Source organism: Balaenoptera borealis, assembly GCF_965194805.1.
Source record: "Balaenoptera borealis genome assembly, chromosome: 16".
Taxonomy (NCBI): domain Eukaryota; kingdom Metazoa; phylum Chordata; class Mammalia; order Artiodactyla; family Balaenopteridae; genus Balaenoptera; species Balaenoptera borealis.
In genome coordinates this window covers 53,796,219-53,814,425 of record NC_138872.1, presented here as the reverse complement: position 1 = coordinate 53,814,425, position 18,207 = coordinate 53,796,219, and the positions used below count along the sequence as shown (strand labels likewise).

The 18,207-nt window shown below is 47.9% G+C and overlaps 1 protein-coding gene across 1 annotated transcript in view; it reads right to left on the bottom strand.

Annotated features, from left to right (window-relative positions):
• Positions 1-13,936, bottom strand: part of LOC309614193 (uncharacterized protein C16orf96) — a 55,521-nt gene extending 41,585 nt beyond the window's left edge. Inside the window, 1 exon segment of the mRNA XM_082362238.1 lies at positions 2,651-13,936. Within this exon segment, the coding sequence (XP_082218364.1) occupies positions 2,651-3,070 (420 nt within the window). The 5' untranslated portion in view covers positions 3,071-13,936.
• Between the last annotated feature and the right edge of the window lie 4,271 nt (positions 13,937-18,207).

Here is an 18,207-nt window from a genome sequence, read left to right as displayed (position 1 = left end):
GAGCAAGGGTGAAGGGGACAGTGCGGAGGAGAGGCACAAGGCCCAGGAAAGTCGGGCTGGTGGACTCTGCCCGGTGCGTCTCGCGGCCTATAGAGTCTCCGAGTTCTAGGAAGGGATCTTGCATTGTCTGTTTCTGTCACCTCTACAAACACCTGCACCAGGGACCCCACCTTTTCCAGCCCCCAGGTTGGACGTAAAGCCTGGCAGCCCCTGTGTATTGATAGCTTTGGGGTGTCTGCCAGTCCAGGCAGTGGGAACGGGCCCCCAGGAGCTCTAATTCTTAGGCACGACCCTGCCTGCTTGGCCAGGAGTGGACACCTGACCCCAGGTGTGCCATCTCGTTCTCTTACCCAAAAATTATAACCAGAAGACCCGGAGACTGGCAGCTGGAAGCTGAGACAAGTTAAGGCCTGTTTTTAAGATGCAGGAGATCTACGAACGCTTCCTCCCTTTGAGGCCTGCCCACCCACTTCTTCCTTGGTGCCAATGAGAAACCCCAGCGTCCTTCAAATAATACACTGCTTTTGTTTAAAAAGAGTCTCAACTCAGGAATTTCCTGGTGGTCCAGTGGTTAAGACTTGGTGCTTTCACTGCAGGGAGCCCGGGTTCAATCCCTGGTTTGGGAACTACGATCCTGCAAGGTGCACGGCGAGGCCAAAAAAAAAAGAGTCTCAAGCCAAATGCCCAGCAACAGGTGAATGCTTAAACCCAATGTGGTCTGTCCCTACAATAGAATACTATTCAGCCATAAAAGGGAGTGAAGCACAGACACAGGCTACAATGTGGATGAACCTGGGAAACATGATGCTCAGTGAGAGAAGCCAGACACAAAAAGCCATATATTGTATGATTCTATTTATATGAAATGCCCAGAATTGGTAAATCTTTAGAGCCAGAAAGCAGATTAGCATTGTTGGGGTGGAGGGAAGAGGAGTGGGGAGTGATGAGGACACAGGGTTTCCTTTTGGAGCCATGGAAATGGTTTAGAAGGGGACAGAGGTGGTGCTTGCACTACATTATCAATGTACCAAATGCCACCCAGCTGTTCACTTTATGTTATGTGACTTGCACCTCAATTTAAAAAAGAGGAGTGTTAACCTAAGACATCCTGGAATGACTCCTCCGGGTGATGGATGTTCTCTGTTGCCCCCGCACATCCATCCTCTGAGCCTACTCAGTGCCCTCAGAGGCTGACCCACAGGCACTGTGCTCTCCACACCCCTGGCGCTCTGATTTCTGGCCCTCTTGTTTGGCCAATGGGAGGAAGGAAGGAGAGAGAGGCTGGGGTATTTATTCTTCAAAATCCAACTCTTCCCCAAGGCTACAGCTCCTGATGGATAACTGTGTGCTGGGTGGGGAGGCAGGGGAGCAAGAGGTCCAAGGTGGGTCCTGAATCACAAGGCCTCAGCTCATCCCTGTTCCACGGTCACTGGCTGCTGCACCCGCAGCAAATCAATGACGTTTCTTTTCTTTTTTTTTTTTTTAAATTGGAGTATAGTTGCTTTACAATGTTGTGTTAGTTTCTGCTGTACAATGAAGTAAATCAGCTGTGTGTATACATATATCCCCTCCCTCTTGGACCTCCCTCCCCCCCCATCCCACCCATCTAGGTCATCACAGAGCACTGAGCTGAGCTCCCTGTGCTATACAGCAGGTTCCCACTAGCTACCTATTTTACACATGGTAGTGTACTTATGTCAATCCTAATCTCCCAGTTTGTCCCACCCTCCCCTTCCCCCCCATGTCCACATGTCCGTTCTCTACATCTGCATCTCTATTCCTGCCCTGCAAATAAGTTCGTCTGCACCATTTTTCTGGATTCCACATATATGTGTTAATATATGATATTTGTTTTTCTCTTTCTTACTTCACTCTGTATGGCAGAGTCTAGGTCCATCCACATCTCTACAAATGACCCAATTTCGTTCCTTTTTATGGATGAGTAATATTCCATTGTATGTATGTACAACATTATCTTTATCCATTCACCTGTCGATGGACATTTAGGTTGCTTCCACGTCCTGGCTATTGTAAATAGTGCTGCAATGAACATTGGTGTGCATGTGCCTTTTTGAATTATGGTTTTCTCAGGGTATATGCCCAGTAGTGGGATTGCTGGGTCATATGGTAGTTCTATTTTCTGAGTGCCAGTTTCCCCACATACAGGTCCTCAATTATCTTTTTTTCAGTAAGGCGAGATTCACATAACATACCACCTGAAAGTGTACAGTTCAGTGGCATTTACTGCCTTCACAGTGTTGTGCTCTATTTTTTTTTTTATTTTTTATTTTATTTTTATTTTTTTTGTTGTGCTCTACTTAGTTCTAAAACCTCATCACCACCCCAAAAGGAAGCCCTGTAACCACTAAGCAGTCCTTCCCCATTTTCTCTCCCTCCAGCCCCTGGCACCCACCCGTCTGCGTTCTGTCTCTACGAATGTGCCCACTCTGGACATTTCACACAGTGTATGGCCTTCTTTCCTCTACACTGATGAAGGATGGAAACTTGGAGCTTCGGTTCTGCCTGAGTCCAAAGCCGAATTCCTCTCCTGGTTAAGGGCAGGGCCCCTCATCAGGGGCACCAGGTAGTGGTGAACAGCCTGGCAAGAGAGCCAAGGGGGCAGGCAGCTCCTGGAGTCCAGGTGGCTTACCTTGGCCATGGCTTCCTCGTTGCCCTCCACTATCTTCCGGAGCTTTATCAGGTTCCACAAGTCCTGGGCGGGCTGGCCAGTGCCCTGGCTGCCTTCCAGCAGCTGGGAGGTGGAGGGCAGTTCCTGCAGCACGGCCAGCTGGCTCTCCATCTTGTCCACGCGGCTCACCAGGTGGTCGAAGACGTTGCCGAGCCTCTTCATGGGGTTAAGGATGGGCTGGGAGTCTCCTTCCCGGGGCATGAACATGGCTGGCGAGGCGTGGAGGAAGTCCTCGTCCCCCGAGAGGACCTTCTCGAGGTCAGCCATGTGGATGTGCTCCAGGATACCCTGGAGCAGGAGGTGCAGGGCCTTGAAGTTCACCACCCCGCACCGTGGGATGGCGATGTTGACCAGCTCCGAGAACGTGAGCGAGAAGCTCATTCTGCCGGGGCTGGGGGCCGGCCGGGCTGGCCTTCTGGGCGTCCAGGGGGACAAACAGTGGCTTTCAGTGGACCCGCAAGGTCCTCAGGGGCCCGGGGAGCCTGCAAGTCACAGTGGTCAGGGAGAGAATGGCCTCTGTCCCGGCCAGAGCTCAGATGAGTTTCTGGTTGCTAGGACACCAGAGAACATGGGCGAGCGGGCAAGCTTCTGAGAGCCTGGGGTGGGCAGAGTAGCTGCTCAGTTAATTGTTGAGGAATGTTCCAACAGACCAATGGGCCGCCTTTTAATTCAAGCCCTTCAGTTTTGTAAGACCGATGACCCCTTCCAAGAAGCATGCAGGGGGCGTGATGGAGAGGCAGCTCACTCCTCGGAAGCCTCCAGAATCAGGACAGAAGACAGAGTTCTCAGAGTCAGGAAACCCCAGCTTCCCATAATGGAAGCCCAACGAACCGGGCGAATGTAAATTCGCTAGCGGATCCCAAAGCCCTGAATTTCTCCTTGTCTAACCAACGGGAATTCGTATTGGAACAGACACTTCTTGCAGCATCGGTGTAAATACCACATAAATACCACGGGTCAAGTACACAGCTCATGACTGGCCTCCAAAAAAAAGTCAATGGGGTCTCTAGGGAAAGATGAGCCCGACTCTGGGGTGGTTTTCAGGGCCTGGGTTTGGCAATCGAGGTCTCTGTCTTCAGGATCTGGTACCACAACCAACAGCCAGTTTTGTTTCTGACATCTGCCTGTGTTGTGGTGGCTGATGTCTGCCGTCCAGAGCCTTAAGTGCAGCGACTGCCCCATGAGAGGGCTAGACAGCTCACATGCACCAAAGTGGGAGGTCTAACCACACACAGTCCAGCTAAAAACCTCCTGACCCACATGCTTTGGCAAGGGCGGAGTTCTGGGTATCGAGATGAGCGGCCTGAGGGCTGACCTCATCTGCCCTCGGCTAGAAGGGGCACGGGAGAGGAGACAGGCAGCGTGGACGGGAAACTGGCCCAGCTGGGGGGGCCTTGGTCCACTCCAGTGAAGGTAACTTCCCAGAAGCCCCAACCAACAGGGCCGCTCTGCCTGTGATGGGCTCAAGACCAAACAAGGCCGGTAACAGTCATGTCTGAACTCAGACAAGAACAGAATGTCGTCCAAACTACAAATATGACCATGTGGCCCCTGTCCTGGCTGAGCCGAGTGACTGCTGCTTCTCGACCAGCTAGACCGTTAGCTTTGCTTCGTTCCTCCAGCCTTCGAGATCAAACTGGTTAAAGTACCATAGAACTACCCCTGCTTGCTGACAGCACCAACCCAGAACACTCCCCCCATCGCCTGACAAGGGCCAAATCCCAGAACAAGTCCTTCTACCTTAACCCTCTTGTCAGATGTCCCTGGGATCCCCACTGTGTTGTTAGACTAAAATTTCCTTTTTCTTTTTCTTTCGGCGCACCGTGTGGCTTACGGGATCTAGTTCCCCGACCAGGGACTAAACCCAGGCCATGGCAGTGAAAGCGCCGAATCCTAACCACTAGACCACCAGGGAACTCCCCATAGACTAAAATTTCAAGTGCTGCCTTGACATCTTTGGGTCTCACAGGCCCCCTCGGTTTCCCCTGCTCTTGTCAGAGATGCCCCCCCACCTAGCAGGAAAGGCCCCCACCCTACTAGTTCCCCCACCAGCCAGACCAGCCACACTCCACCCCATCCTCATCCTGAGGGGCTTCAGTTCCCTGCCAGCCTGTGAAATTATTCAAGCAAGCCCATCATATCCTCCTGTGGGAACCAGGGGAGACCCCCACCCATTACTACAAAGACTGCACCCACAGCCCTTGCTGGGTTCCCTCTGCTTCCTAACTCCAAAAACTCTGTCTTCTGTCCTGATTCTAGAGGCTTCCACCAGGTGGCCCTTGGTGTCCTCTTCCCCCAGCTGTGAGTATATGTGTGGATCTCACCTGTCCAGTGCCAGGTGTGGTACTATTGAGGGTGGGGTCCCTTCCCACCAAGCGGTGAGTGGGAGGTGATCAGAACAGGCACGCTGTGTGTTCTCCCTTATGGCAACAAGTCCATGAGGCCAACTTTGCTCAACTACAGCTGGGTTCCTGGTGGTCTCGGCTGGAAGGACAAGACCTTAGAGAAAACCTTCAGTGGTTAGAGCTTTTTGGACTTTCGACCGGCAGACTAGGGACTGTGGCGCTGTATTATTATGGAACCAGAAGCAAGACCTGCCCATGTGGGTGAGGGAAGGTAAGTGGGGGTGAGGAAAACAGGCTGCTTAGTGTAGCAGCAAGGGTGGAGGGGAGAGCATGGGGCCAGACCACATGCCCCACAGGCCTTACAAAGAAATGTGAGAGACAGAATCTGAAGCAATTCTCAGTCACTGGGGGCCAGGCTGGGTAAGCTGGTGTAATGACAAAGTGGCTCTTTGTCATTTTTGGGGGGATGCCTGGCATATGAAACCGTTCCTGTGTCTGGGGAAGTCTCCACTGTAGGAGTCCTGGTGGGCAGTGGAGTGTTACTAGGCCCCCGCTTACTCTGAGGCTAGGACACCAGCATTTAGGGAAACATCACGGTCGGTCCTGGCAGCTCCTGCCATCTCAAAGAAACTCACCTCACAGAGCCCAATCTGGTCTCAGGCCTTCAAGATTAGGGCTGCAAGCTCACCACAGAGATGCTGATATACTTCCCAGAACCCGGCACTGGACCTGGCACTGATTCTTCATTCTCTCCTTCAACCAATATTTATTGAGCACCTACTGTGGAGGAGACCTCAGTGAGGCCTGAGGAGGTCTCTGATCTCACAGAGCGTACAGGTTAGTGGGGGAGACGGACACTTACTTTATTTTACTTTTTATTATTTATTTATTTATTTAAATAAGTTTATTTTTGGCTGCGTTGGGTCTTCCTTGCTGTGCGTGGGCTTCCTCTAGTTGCAGCGAGCTGGGGCTACTCTTTGTTGCAGTGCGTGGGCTTCTCATTGCTGTGGCTTCTCTTGTTGCAGAGCACAGGCTCCAGTAGTTGTGGCTCATGGGCTCTAGAGCGCAGGCTCAGTAGTTGTGGCGCACGGGCTTAGTTGCTCTGTGGCATGTGGGATCTTCCTGGACCAGGGCTTGAACCCATGTCCCCTTCATAGGCAGGCGGATTCTTAACCACTGCGCCACCAGGGAAGCCCCGGACACTTATTTTACAACAAAGAAATAACTTCAGGTAGTGAAAAGAGTTATGAACATAATAAAACAGGGCAGGGAATTCCCTGGTGGTCCAGTGGTTAGGACTTGGCACTTTCACTGCTAATGGCCCAGGTTTATTCCCTGGTTGGAGAACTAAGATCCCACAAGCTGCACAGCACAGCCAAAAAAAAAATTTTTTTTTTAATTTAATAAAAAAACGGGACTTCCCTGGTGGCGCAATGGTTGAGAATCTGCCTGCAAACGCAGGGGACACGGGTTCGAGCCCCGGTCTGGGAAGATCCCACATGCCGTGGAGCAACTAAGCCTGTGCGCCACAACTACTGAGCCTGTGCTCTAGAGCTCATGCGCCACAACTACTGAAGCCCGCACACCTAGAGCCCAAGCTCTGCAACAAGAGAAGCCACCACAATGAGAAGACCATGCACCACAACGAAGAGTAGCCCCCGCTCACCGCAACTAGAGAAAGCCTGCTTGCAGCAATGAAGACCCAACAACAAAGACCCAATGCAACCATAAACAAACAAATAAATAAATAAATAAATTTATAAAAATAAAATAAAAGAGGGAAAAATGCGAGTGGGGGATGGGCATTAGTAGGTTTTTTGGAGTAGCCAGCCTCCAAAATATACTCCAAAGATAGCCCCTGGGATTCACACCCAGTGGTCTCCCCAAGCACTGTACCAGCGAACCTGGTCCTGGTCCCACCAGCCTGCATCTTGTACACACATGCATTTGCTCATTTCACATTGCAGAATGGCAAGACCTGGGAAAGCTGTGTATGTTACAGGTGATTTGATGTTGCTAAATCGAAACACTGATGACGAAAATGCAAAAAAAGTCAATGTTTTAGACTTGAAAGGATCCATAAACTTTAAAAATTGTGTCGTTCACCGTAAAACTCCTAGAAGAGAACGTAGGCAAAACATTCTCTGACATAAATCGTAGCAATGTTTTCTTAGGTCAGTCTCCCAAGGCAATAGAAATAAAAAGAAAAATAAACAAATGGAACCTAATCAAACTTACAAGCTTTTGCACAGCAAAGGAAACCATAAACAAAACAAAAAGACAACCTATGGACTGGGAGAAAATATTTGCAAATGATGCAACCAACAAGGGCTTATACAAAATACACAAACAGTTCATACAACTCAAGAACATGAAAACAAACAACCCAATCGAAAAATGGGCAGAAGACCTAAACAGACATTTCTCCAAAGAAGACACACAGACGGCCAATAGGCACGTGAAAAGATGCTCAACACTGCTAATTATTAGAGAAATGCAAATCAAAACTACAATGAGGTACGACCTCACACCAGTCAGAATGGCCATCACCAAAAAGTCTACAAATAATAAATGCTGGAGAGGGTGTGGAGAAAAGAGAACTCTCCTGCACTGCTGGTGGGAATATACATTGGTGTAGCCACTATGGAAACCAGCATGGAGGTTCCTCAAAAAACTAAAAATAGAGTTGCCATATGATCCAGCTATCCCACTCCTGGGCATACATCCAGACAAAACTTTAATTCGAAAAGATACATGCACCCCTGTGTTCATAGCAGCACTACTTACAATAGTCAAGACATGGAAACAACCTACATGTCCATCAACAGAGGAATGGATAAAGAAGATGTAGTCTATATATACAACGGAATACTACTCAGCCATAAAAAAGAATGAAATAATGCCATTTGCATCAACGTGGATGGACCTAGAGACTATCATACTAAGTGAAGTAAGTCGGAAAGAGAAAGACAAATACTATATGATATCACTTATATGTGGAATGTAAAATATGACACAAATTAACTTATCTACGAAACAGAAACAGACTCACAGATACAGAAAACAGACTTGTGGTTGCCAAGGGGGGGTGGGGGAGGGAAGGACTGGGAGTTTGGGATTAGCAGATGCAAACTATTATATATAGGATATATAGCACAGGGAACTATATTCAATATCCTGTGATTATCCATAATGCAAAAGAATATGAAAAAGAATTATGTCATTTTAGGTCTTAAAATAAAATGTGTGTTATAAAAATGAAAGACCCGGCCTTCCCTGGTGGCACAGTGGTTACGAATCCGCCTGCCAACGCAGGGGACACGGGTTCGAGCCCTGGTCCAGGAAGATCCCACATGCCGCGGAGCAACTAAGCCCGTGCACCACAACTACTGAGCCTGCGCTCTAGAGCCCGCGAGCCACAACTACTGAGTCCACATGCCACAACTACTGAAGCCCGCGCACCCTAGAGCCCGTGCTCCACAATAAGAGAAGCCACCGCAATGAGAAGCCTGCACACCGCAACAAAGAGTAGCCCCCGCTCACCGCAACTAGAGAAAGCCCGCGCGCAGCAATGAAGACCCAACACAGCCAAAAATAAAATAAAATTAAAAAAAAAAAAATAAAATAAATTTAAAAAAAAAACAAAAAACACCTTCTTAAAAAAAAAAAAAAAAAATGAAAGACCCAAAGAGCTGGCTGCTTGTATGGAAGAGGCCACCTCACAGGGTTTTCCCAGCTTCCTGGAGGGTCTGCTGTCCCTGGGGAGGCACCCTGCCCTTAGGTCGGCAGAGAGCAGCTGTGAGCTAGCACCATTCAGTTCTGATGGCAGAACCCTAATTCAGACTATTTCAGGACAAACTTGTCACTGGGAACTTCTTTGAATGGCTGGTCGGCGCCAGAAGCCAAGTAACATGATTGGAAACAAGCAGTAGCATTTTTTTTCCTCCCAAATAAATTGAGGTCAACGATTAAATCAGTTCTGTAAAGTGCCATTCTTCCGCTCCACCCAGACAAACCATTTTTCTCTCTGGATAAGTAGCTAAGAATGATAACCAGGCAACCTCTCCTCTCTTGCTCTGGGAAGAACAGAGAGGTGGAAGGCTCGGCCTGCTGGTGGAGGATTAGAGCTTGTGGTGAATGTCTGCACTTTCTGGCTGCCCAGTATCTGGACTTTCTGCGTATTCAGGGTGGGGGTAGAGGTGAGGGATCTCACAGCAGGTGCAGGCGACCTGTCCACTCCTCAGAAGCTGAAGGTCTGGGAGTTCCTTGGTGGGCTAGTGGTTAGGATTTGGGCTGTCACTGCCGTGGCCCGGGTTCAATTCCTGGATGGAGAACTGAGAAGATCCCGCAAGTCGCGCGGTATGGCCAAAAAAAAAAAAAGAACAAGAAGAAGCTGAAGATCCCACCCTACCCACCAAGGACTCATTTGTAGTTAGATGTGAAAATTCAACAAGGCAACTGCTGTCCCTGGTTCTGAATTTTGAGACCGATATTTTAAAAAACCTGTTTCAATGCAAATCAGCTCTGGACTAACCCACAGGAAGCTGTGGGGCTGTGGGGTAAGCATTAGTCTGGGATGGTCTGTGGAACTGCAGTGACTCAGCCCCTTCTTACCATGTTGGGCAAGATACCTGATCTTAGGCAGGCTACTTACCTCCCTGAGCCTCAGCTTTCTCATCCCATTCTTATCTCACTAGGATGAAGGGCAGATGGAAAGGGAAGAGAGTTTTCAGGATGAGAGCAGTGCAGCTGTAGGTCCAGTGGCTGGGTCACTGGGTAATGGCGCACTAAGCTTCCCTGCCAGGCTGTCTGGGGTGGCATCTTGGCCAGGCCCAGCTTCCTAGTTCCCATCCAAGCTGGGTTCCCCAGCCAGGAACATAATTCTGTGAGCTACTGTGACCTTCCAATCAAGTCTTTTTCTGCTCAGGTAACACGAGTCAGTTTCTGTTGCTTGCACCCAAGAACCTCCAACCGGTCCGAAATGCTCATTTGTAAGGCCGGCTAAACGAAAGGAAAATGCAAAGGAAACCCTTACAAGTGGTAAGGGGCAGCTGGGTGTTCCGGGGAGGCTACAGCCAATTAGAGCCTGCACTTGCTAGGTCCCCTGATGCCCACCACTCAGGAGAGTGTGTCCAGGTGGGAGTAGGAGCTGCAGAGCCCACATATCTCCAGGGGGAGGGATAAAATATAAGTTTACATTTTTACTGGGACCCGGACAAGGCACTGTCCAGCTCCCTTAAAAAGACCTCAGACCACAGGTTTCCAGGGACTCGTGGAAGATGCCCAGGGATCTTCTAGATGCCTTACTCCCAGCAATCATCCACATCACAGCCTTCATCAGTCCCTACTGACTTTTCTTCCTAAATATCTCTGAATTCCATCTACTTCCCTCCTTGTCCATGGCCAGCCCTGCAGTCCCGTGCCTAGGACGAAGACCAAAGCACTTGACGTGGTCTACAGGGTGCATGGCTGGATACCTTCTCCCTCTTTTTTCTTTCTTTTTTTTAAAATTTATTATTTTACTTCTGGCTGCATTGGGTCTTTGTTGCTGTGCATGGGCTTTCCCTAGTTGCAGCAAGCGGGGGCTACTCTTCGTTGCGGTGTGCAGGCTTCTCATTGCGGTGGCTTCTTTTGTTGTGGAGCACGGGCTCTAGGTGCGTGGACTTCAGTAGTTGTAGCATGCGTGCTCAGGAGTTGTGGCACACAGGCTTAGTTGCTCCGCAGCATGTGGGATCTTCCCGGACCAGGGCTCAAACCTGTATCCTCTGCACTGGCAGGTGGATTCTTAACCACTGCGCCACCAGGCAAGTCTCTAATGTTTTTTTTTTTTTAAAGTATATTTGTGAAGTTTTCAGGCATTATTTCTTTGACTATCTTTCCTGTTCCTTTCTCTCTCTCCTCTCCTTCTGATACTTCCATTACATGTATGTTGGTGCACATTTCTCTGAGGCTCTGTTCAATTTTCATTTTATTTTCTATTTTTCAGATTGTATAGATACAAATCTCTATCAATCTAGCTTCAAGCTCACTAGTTCTTTCTTCTGCCAGTTCAAAGCACTTCTGTTTTATAGATGAGGAAAAGAGGATCAGAAAACTTAATTTACTGAAGGTCACACATAGCTAATAAGTGGCAGGGCCAGGACTTGAATCTAAGATCTCAGCTCTCATCCTGCCAATCACTTATTCAATCATTCGTTCAATCATTTCTTTCAGTAAATAATATTTACTGAAAGTCAGCTATGTGCCAGAAACTATTCCCAGGGCTGGAGAACACCAAAAAGACAAGATTCCTGCCCTCATGAAGACAGCAATAAGTAAGCAGATAAATAAGGTAACAGATGATGTATGTGCTACGAAGAAAGTGAAGCAGGCAATGAGATAACGGGGGTAGGTGCTCAGGGAGGCCTGTTTGCAGAGGTGACATCTGAGCTGAGACCTGAAGAGAGGGAGTTCCTGGGGTTCCTTTGACAGAGACCTTTCTCCTCCTTCTCTGTGTCTCTGTCCCCAGAACACACAGCCCAGCACACAGGAAGGACTCAGTAAATGTTTGCTAAATTGGATGACAGGTGCAAAGGAGCTGTTAACTCTCATGGGCCATATTAATGATAGAAATGACACAAAATGGGCCATATTAATGATAGAGAAATGTTAACATTGAAATCGTTCATGTTTCCGTTTAGAATCATTCAGCATTTAGATTTGAAAGTCTGGCAATACCAAGTGTTGGCAAGGATGTGACTACAGAACTCTCATATGCTTTGGTGGAGTGTGAGTTGGCAGAAGCACATTGGGAAACTTTGTGGCAGGGTCTACAAAGCTGAACATAGGAGCACCCTGTGACCCAGCCACTCCACCCCTTGGAGGGCACCTGACAGAAATATACTCATGCCATGCACCAGAAAGTCTGTGACAGCAATATCAGAATAGCCAAAAATTCCTACCTGGGAATTACCCAGATGCCCATGAACAGCAAAACAGACAAACTGTGGTCTGTTCACAAAATGGACTATCACATGACAATGAGAATGAACACTGACAACTATGTACAACAATGTGGATTATTTTCTTTTTTAAAATTTAAAATTTTTTTTTTAGTTTTTAGGCTGTGCCACACGCCATGTGGGATCTTAGTTCCCTGACCAGGGATCGAACCCATGCCCCCTGCATTGGGAGCGCAGAGTCTTAACCACTGGACAGCCAGGGAAGTCCCTGGATGACTTTCGTAGGTGTAAGATTGAGCCAAAGAAGTCATATACAAAAGAACTCATACTATATGATTCCACTTCTGTAAAAATTACAAAAAGGGAGAAAACTAATCTTTGTTGCTAGACGTCAGGAGCATGGTGACCCCGGGGTGACCTCATGCTTGGAAGGGAGCGTGAGGCAGGTTGCTGGGAGGTGGGTACAACAGAGTGTTCGGTTTGTGAAAATGCATCATGCTGTAGCTGCTCTTTTCTGTGTCAAAGGTCTGAGAATCTGCAACAATTCAAACAAATCAATCACCCAATCATGTGGATTCCGCAGGGGTGGCAGGCTCCCCTCCTGTCCTGTGCAACGTGAGGGCCTGAGTCTGACAGCTTCCTCTCTCACCTCGTTCGTGCTGGCTAGCGCCGCCTCTGGAGAGCAGTGTGGGTGGTGAGGAATCAGTCCAGGGTCACAGGAGCTGGGTCTGCAGGCCGCTGGCTCTGCAACTCCTAGCACACTACCTCTCTGCTCAGCTTTAGGCAAATGCACACAGGCTCCTTGTGGGAATGGAGAGAGGGGTGCGTGTAAAGAGCTTAGCATGGCACCTGGCACAAAGCAAGCGCTCAGTGACGTTAGCTGCATCTCCCAAAATGATCACAAGGTTGTGTTTGAGGCTTTCAAGCCAGTAACGCATCAGCCTGGTGGGTGGAGGGGGGTTAAGGAGGACACAGAGGACTGTGGGAGGAGAGCGGCACCCAGAGGGGCTCAGGCTCTGCTCCAACGGGCAGAACCCTTTAGTTACCTGGAGTGTTGCATTACAGAGCTGTACACGCTATGCTCCAACTGGCTCCAACTGGCTCCAGCTTGTAATAGAAGATACAAAAACAGGCAAAATGAATCTAGTCGTAGAAGTTGGGCTAGTGGCTTCCTCGTGGGGGACAGTGAGTGGAAGGGGGCACAGAGGAGGTTGCTGGGGAGAGGCGGTCTCACTCTGTGTCTTGACCTGGTACATTAACGAGTGAGGTTCGTGAAAATGCATCAAGCTCAACACTTAAGACATGCACTCTTCCTTTGGGTATCAATGTAAGAATCAGGCCCAATTTTAGCTCTGGCCTGACAGAACTAAACAAAGAAGGCTGAGTATTACCCCGGCCCCCGTGTTCTGTAACACAGGCTCCAAGTCAGAAAGGAAAGGCCAGCAGGGAGGCCACCTCCACATGTGCGCCATCGTTTTGCCAGCAGATGGCACTGGTTTAGAGAGGATGGAGGAATTCTGACTTTCCCCACTCTGGGCCATTTTCTGCACAACCTGGGAGGCAAACGGTTGGATGAAAGTTGTTGGGAATCCAGTGGGCCAGCCCCATTGAAGGCCAACATGTGTTCATCCAGCGGCAGGAGGATGATCTAGTGGCAGGGGCCCAAAGGCACCCGTCACCAAAGGTGTGCTGGGCCTGAGGTGCTCCAGCTGCCCCAGTTAGGGTCAAATCTGCACTGAAAATAAGGGCGGCTGGCTTTGTAGTACAGGTCGGTGGGCAGAGGAGAAGGCAGGTGACACGGAAGGAGCCGCGGGTGTGTGTTCGTGAGGACGGAGGTGTCTGCAGAAAGTGAATGCTCCCCAGGAAAAGGTGAGACAAGCAGTTATCCTGAAGGATGGCCAATGACTCCTGCCACCTCCTGGGATGGCTGGTCATGGGCTCCTGGTCTCACATATGCCCCTGTGGATTCTACAGCAAATAACATGGATAACATCTCTCTCTCTGCACAGAGGGGGTGGGGGCTTGCCTTTATTTTGTTGTTTCATTATGTGTCTGAATTCTTCTGAGTTGCTTTGGGTAGTGTCTTTCTCTCTCTCTCTCTGGTAATTGCTTTAAGATATAATTCATGGGGCTTCCCTGGTGGCGCAGTGGTTGAGAGTCTGCCTGCCAATGCAGGGGACACGGGTTCGAGCCCTGGTCTGGGAAGATCCCACATGCCGCGGAGCGACTAGGCCCGTGAGCCACAATTGCTGAGCCTGTGCATCTGGAGCCTGTGCGTCTGGAGCCTATGCTCTGCAACAAGAGAGGCCGCGATAGTGAGAGGCCCGCGCACCGCAATGAAGAGTGGCCCCCGCTTGCCGCAACTAGAGAAAGCCCTCGCACAGAAACAAAGACCCAACACAGCCATAAATAAATAAATGAATAAAATTTAAGATATAATTCATGTTCACCCATTTAAGTGTACAATTCAATGGCTTTCGGTACACTCACAGAGTTGTGCAACCATCATGACAAACAATTTTAGAACATTCTTATCACCCCCCAAGATAAAACCTGTACCCATTAGCAGTCACCTCCACTTCCCCTGAACTCTCCCAGCCCTAGGCAATCGCTAATCTTTCCGTCTCTACAGATCTGCCTATTCTGAACATTTCACATCAACGGAATCATACAATACGTGATATTATGCAATAATATTTTGCATATATTGGGTCCTGTGTGATTGACTTCTTTCAACTGGCATGATGTTTTCAAGGTTCATCCATGTTGTAGCCTGCATCAGAATTTCAGTCCTTTTTATGGCCGAATAATAATGCATTGTATGAACAGAACACATTCTGTTGATCTACTTATTAGCTGATGGGTTGTTTCCACTCTCTTGGCTATAGTGAATGTGAACATTCATGCTATGAATATGAACAAATGCTATGGACATTAGTGTATGGGTTTCTGCATGGACATATGTTTTCATTTCTCTTGGGTGTACTCTTAGGAGTAGAATTGCTAGTGACCCCATGTTTCATCTTTTAATGAACATTTGCCTTTATTTTTATTTATTTTTAAAAGTATTTATTTATGTTGGCTGCATCGGGTCTTAGTTGTGGCATGCGAGATCTTTTCGTTGCAGCATGAGGGCTTCTCTCTAGTTGTGGCATGGGGGCTCTCTAGTTGTGGCACACGGGCTCAGTAGTTGTGGCACACAGGTTTAGTTGTCCCGCAGCGTGTGGGATCTTAGTTCCCCGACCAGGGATCGAACCCGTGTCCCCTGCATTGGAAGGCGGATTCTTAACCACTGGACTACCAGGGAAGTCCTACCCTTAGTTTTAAGAGCAAATACAATTCAATCATCTCATTTATTCCTTGATTCCTTTAACAGCAAGTGGGAGATGGCAATTCCATTTTTGTTAAGTGAGGGAACTGAGGCCCAGGGCACTGAAAGGATAGCAAATAATAACAGCTACTATTTGTATCGAGTGTCAGTAAGTGCCAAGATCCGTGCAAAGTGACCTAACTACAGTAAGCCAGTCCATCCTCACAACAGCCCCCTGAAGCTGGTCTTTTTTTTTTTGGCCATGCCACACGGCTTGCAGCATCTTAGTTCCCTGACAAGGGATTGAACCTGGGCTACAGCAGTGAAAGCGCCAAGTCCTAACCACTGGACTGCCAGGGAATTCCCGAAGTTGGTTTTATATTTAATTTCATTTTGTGGTTAGAAAAACTTAGTACTTTGAGGACTTCCCTGGTGGCACAGTGGTTAAGAATCCGCCTGCTAATGCAGGGGACACGGGTTCAAGCCCTGGTCCGGGAAGATCCCACATGCCGCGGAGCAACTAAGCCCGTGCACCACAACTACTGAGCCTGCGCTCCAGAGCCTGTGAGCCACAACTACTGAGCCTGTGTGCCACAACTACTGAAGCCCGCGCACCCTAGAGTCCATGCTCCACAACAAGAGAAGCCATCGCAATAAGAAGCCCGTGCAACCCAACGAAGAGTAGCCCCCGCTTGCCGCAACGAGAGAAAGCCCGCGCGCAGCAATGAAGACCCAACACAGCCAAAAAGAAAGAAAGAAAGAAAGAAAAACTTAGTACTTTGAACAAGGCCACACAGTGGTATAGTCCAAGACTTGAACCCAGTTCCATCTTACTAAACTTTAGGTTCTCACTGGTGCTCAATCCCTCTGCCATTTCGTGGACTCTGGAGGGTCAGCAAATCCCCACCAGCCTCTGGCATAGTAAGGTTTGCGTGTTCTTTTCTACTGCACAGGACACTCTGGACCACCCTTTGCCCTCCCTCCTCTCTGACCCTTCTCAGTCTCCAGTTTCCTCTCCATCCATCCTAGGGTCCTTTCCCTTCCTAATGGGTCCTCCTGTCTCCGGTTTCCACCACTTCCCCTTTGCCAGAATGATCTAAAGCACAGATCTGGTCACATCACTTAGCTTAAAATTCTCACCATTCCCCATTACTACTGAAGAGGGTAAGTTTTACATTCCATAGATTGGTCTATAAGACCCTCTTGTTTCCTTACCCACCACCCTCACATTTCATACCCTACACTCCAGCCATAAAGAACTGCTTGCATTTCCCCAGAGATGCTCGGCATCATTTCTCTGGGACTTCGCATAAGCAGTTCTCACTGCTAGGAGTGCCCTTCCTTACTTCTTCCACCTGGGGACCTCCTACACATCCTTCAAGTCCCAACTTCAATGTCTATCTCCTCTCTGAAGCTTTCCCTATCTGGGTGCTCCCTCCCTGACCTCTCAAAGCACTTTGTCTTGCGGTCTTCAACACAAGCTATTACATTAGTCTCCCTAGCTGGAGTGTGCACTTCAAGAACAGAGATTGGGCTTTATTACATTCTGTATATTTCCAGGCCTACAACAAGATCTTGCTTGGTTGAATGAGTAAATGGATAAATGTTCAATATCTGCACTGTCTCATATAATAGCTACAAGACACATGTGGCTCTTGAGCCCATGAGATGTAGCTGAACCAAACCGAGATGTGCTCTAAGTATAAAATACACACTGGATTTCAAAGACTTGGTGTGGGAAAAATAAGAATGTAAAATATCTCATTGATAATTTTTTATGCTGATTAAATATTGAAACAATAATATTTTGCATATATTGGGTTAATAGTACAAATTAATCTCACCTGTTTCTTTTTACTTTTTTAACATGATTAGTAGAAACTTTAAAAAGTACATGTGTGCTGGTTTCCCAGCTTCCTAATTGCTTCTCTTGGTCTAAACCACGCTCCACACAGTAATCAGAATGATTCTTTAAAATGTCAATTGAGAGACTGCCCTGCTGGTGCAGTGGTTGGGAGTCCGCCTGCTAATACAGGGGACACAGGTTTGAGCCCTGGTCCGGGAAGACCCCACATGCCGCAGAGCGACTAAGCCCGTGTGCCACAACTACTTTGCCTGCGCTCTAGAGCCCGCGAGCCACAACTGCTGAAGCCTGCGCACCTGGGGCCTGTGCTCCGCAACAAGAGAAGCCATCGCAGTGAGAAGCCCCAGCACCGCATAAAAAATAAATTAAATGTCAATCGAATCATACGCAGTTGAGTCTCATTATTAGTGGTATTTATGTTCTATAAAGTCGCTGCAACTTCTCAGCCATAAAAAAGAATGAAGTATTGCCATTTGCAGCAACATGGATGGACCTAGAGATTGTCATATTAAGTGAAGTAAGTCAGAAGGAGAAAAACAAATAGATGATATCATTTATATGTGGAATCTAAATTATGACATAAATCGGGAACTCCCTGGCGGTCCAGGGGTTAGGACTCTGTGCTTTCACTGCCAAGGGCGTGGTTTCAATCACTGGCCAGGGAACTAAGATCCTGCAAGCCGCATGGCACGGCCAAAAATAAATAAATAAATAAAAGTTAAAAAATAAAATAAAATATGACACAAATGAACTTATAAAACAGAAATAGACTCACAGACATAGATAACTCACAGACTCATGGTTACTAAAGGGTAAAGGAGTGGGGAGGATAAATTAGGAGCTTGGGATTAGCATATAAAAACTACTATATATATTGAATAAAACAGATAAACAACAAGGTTCTATAGCACAGGGAACTATATTCAATATCTTGTAATAAACCATAATGGGAAAGAATATGAAAAAGAAAATATATATACGTATAACTAAATCACTTTGTCGTACACCAGAAACAAACACAAGATTATAAATCAAGTACACTTCAATTAAAAAAAAAA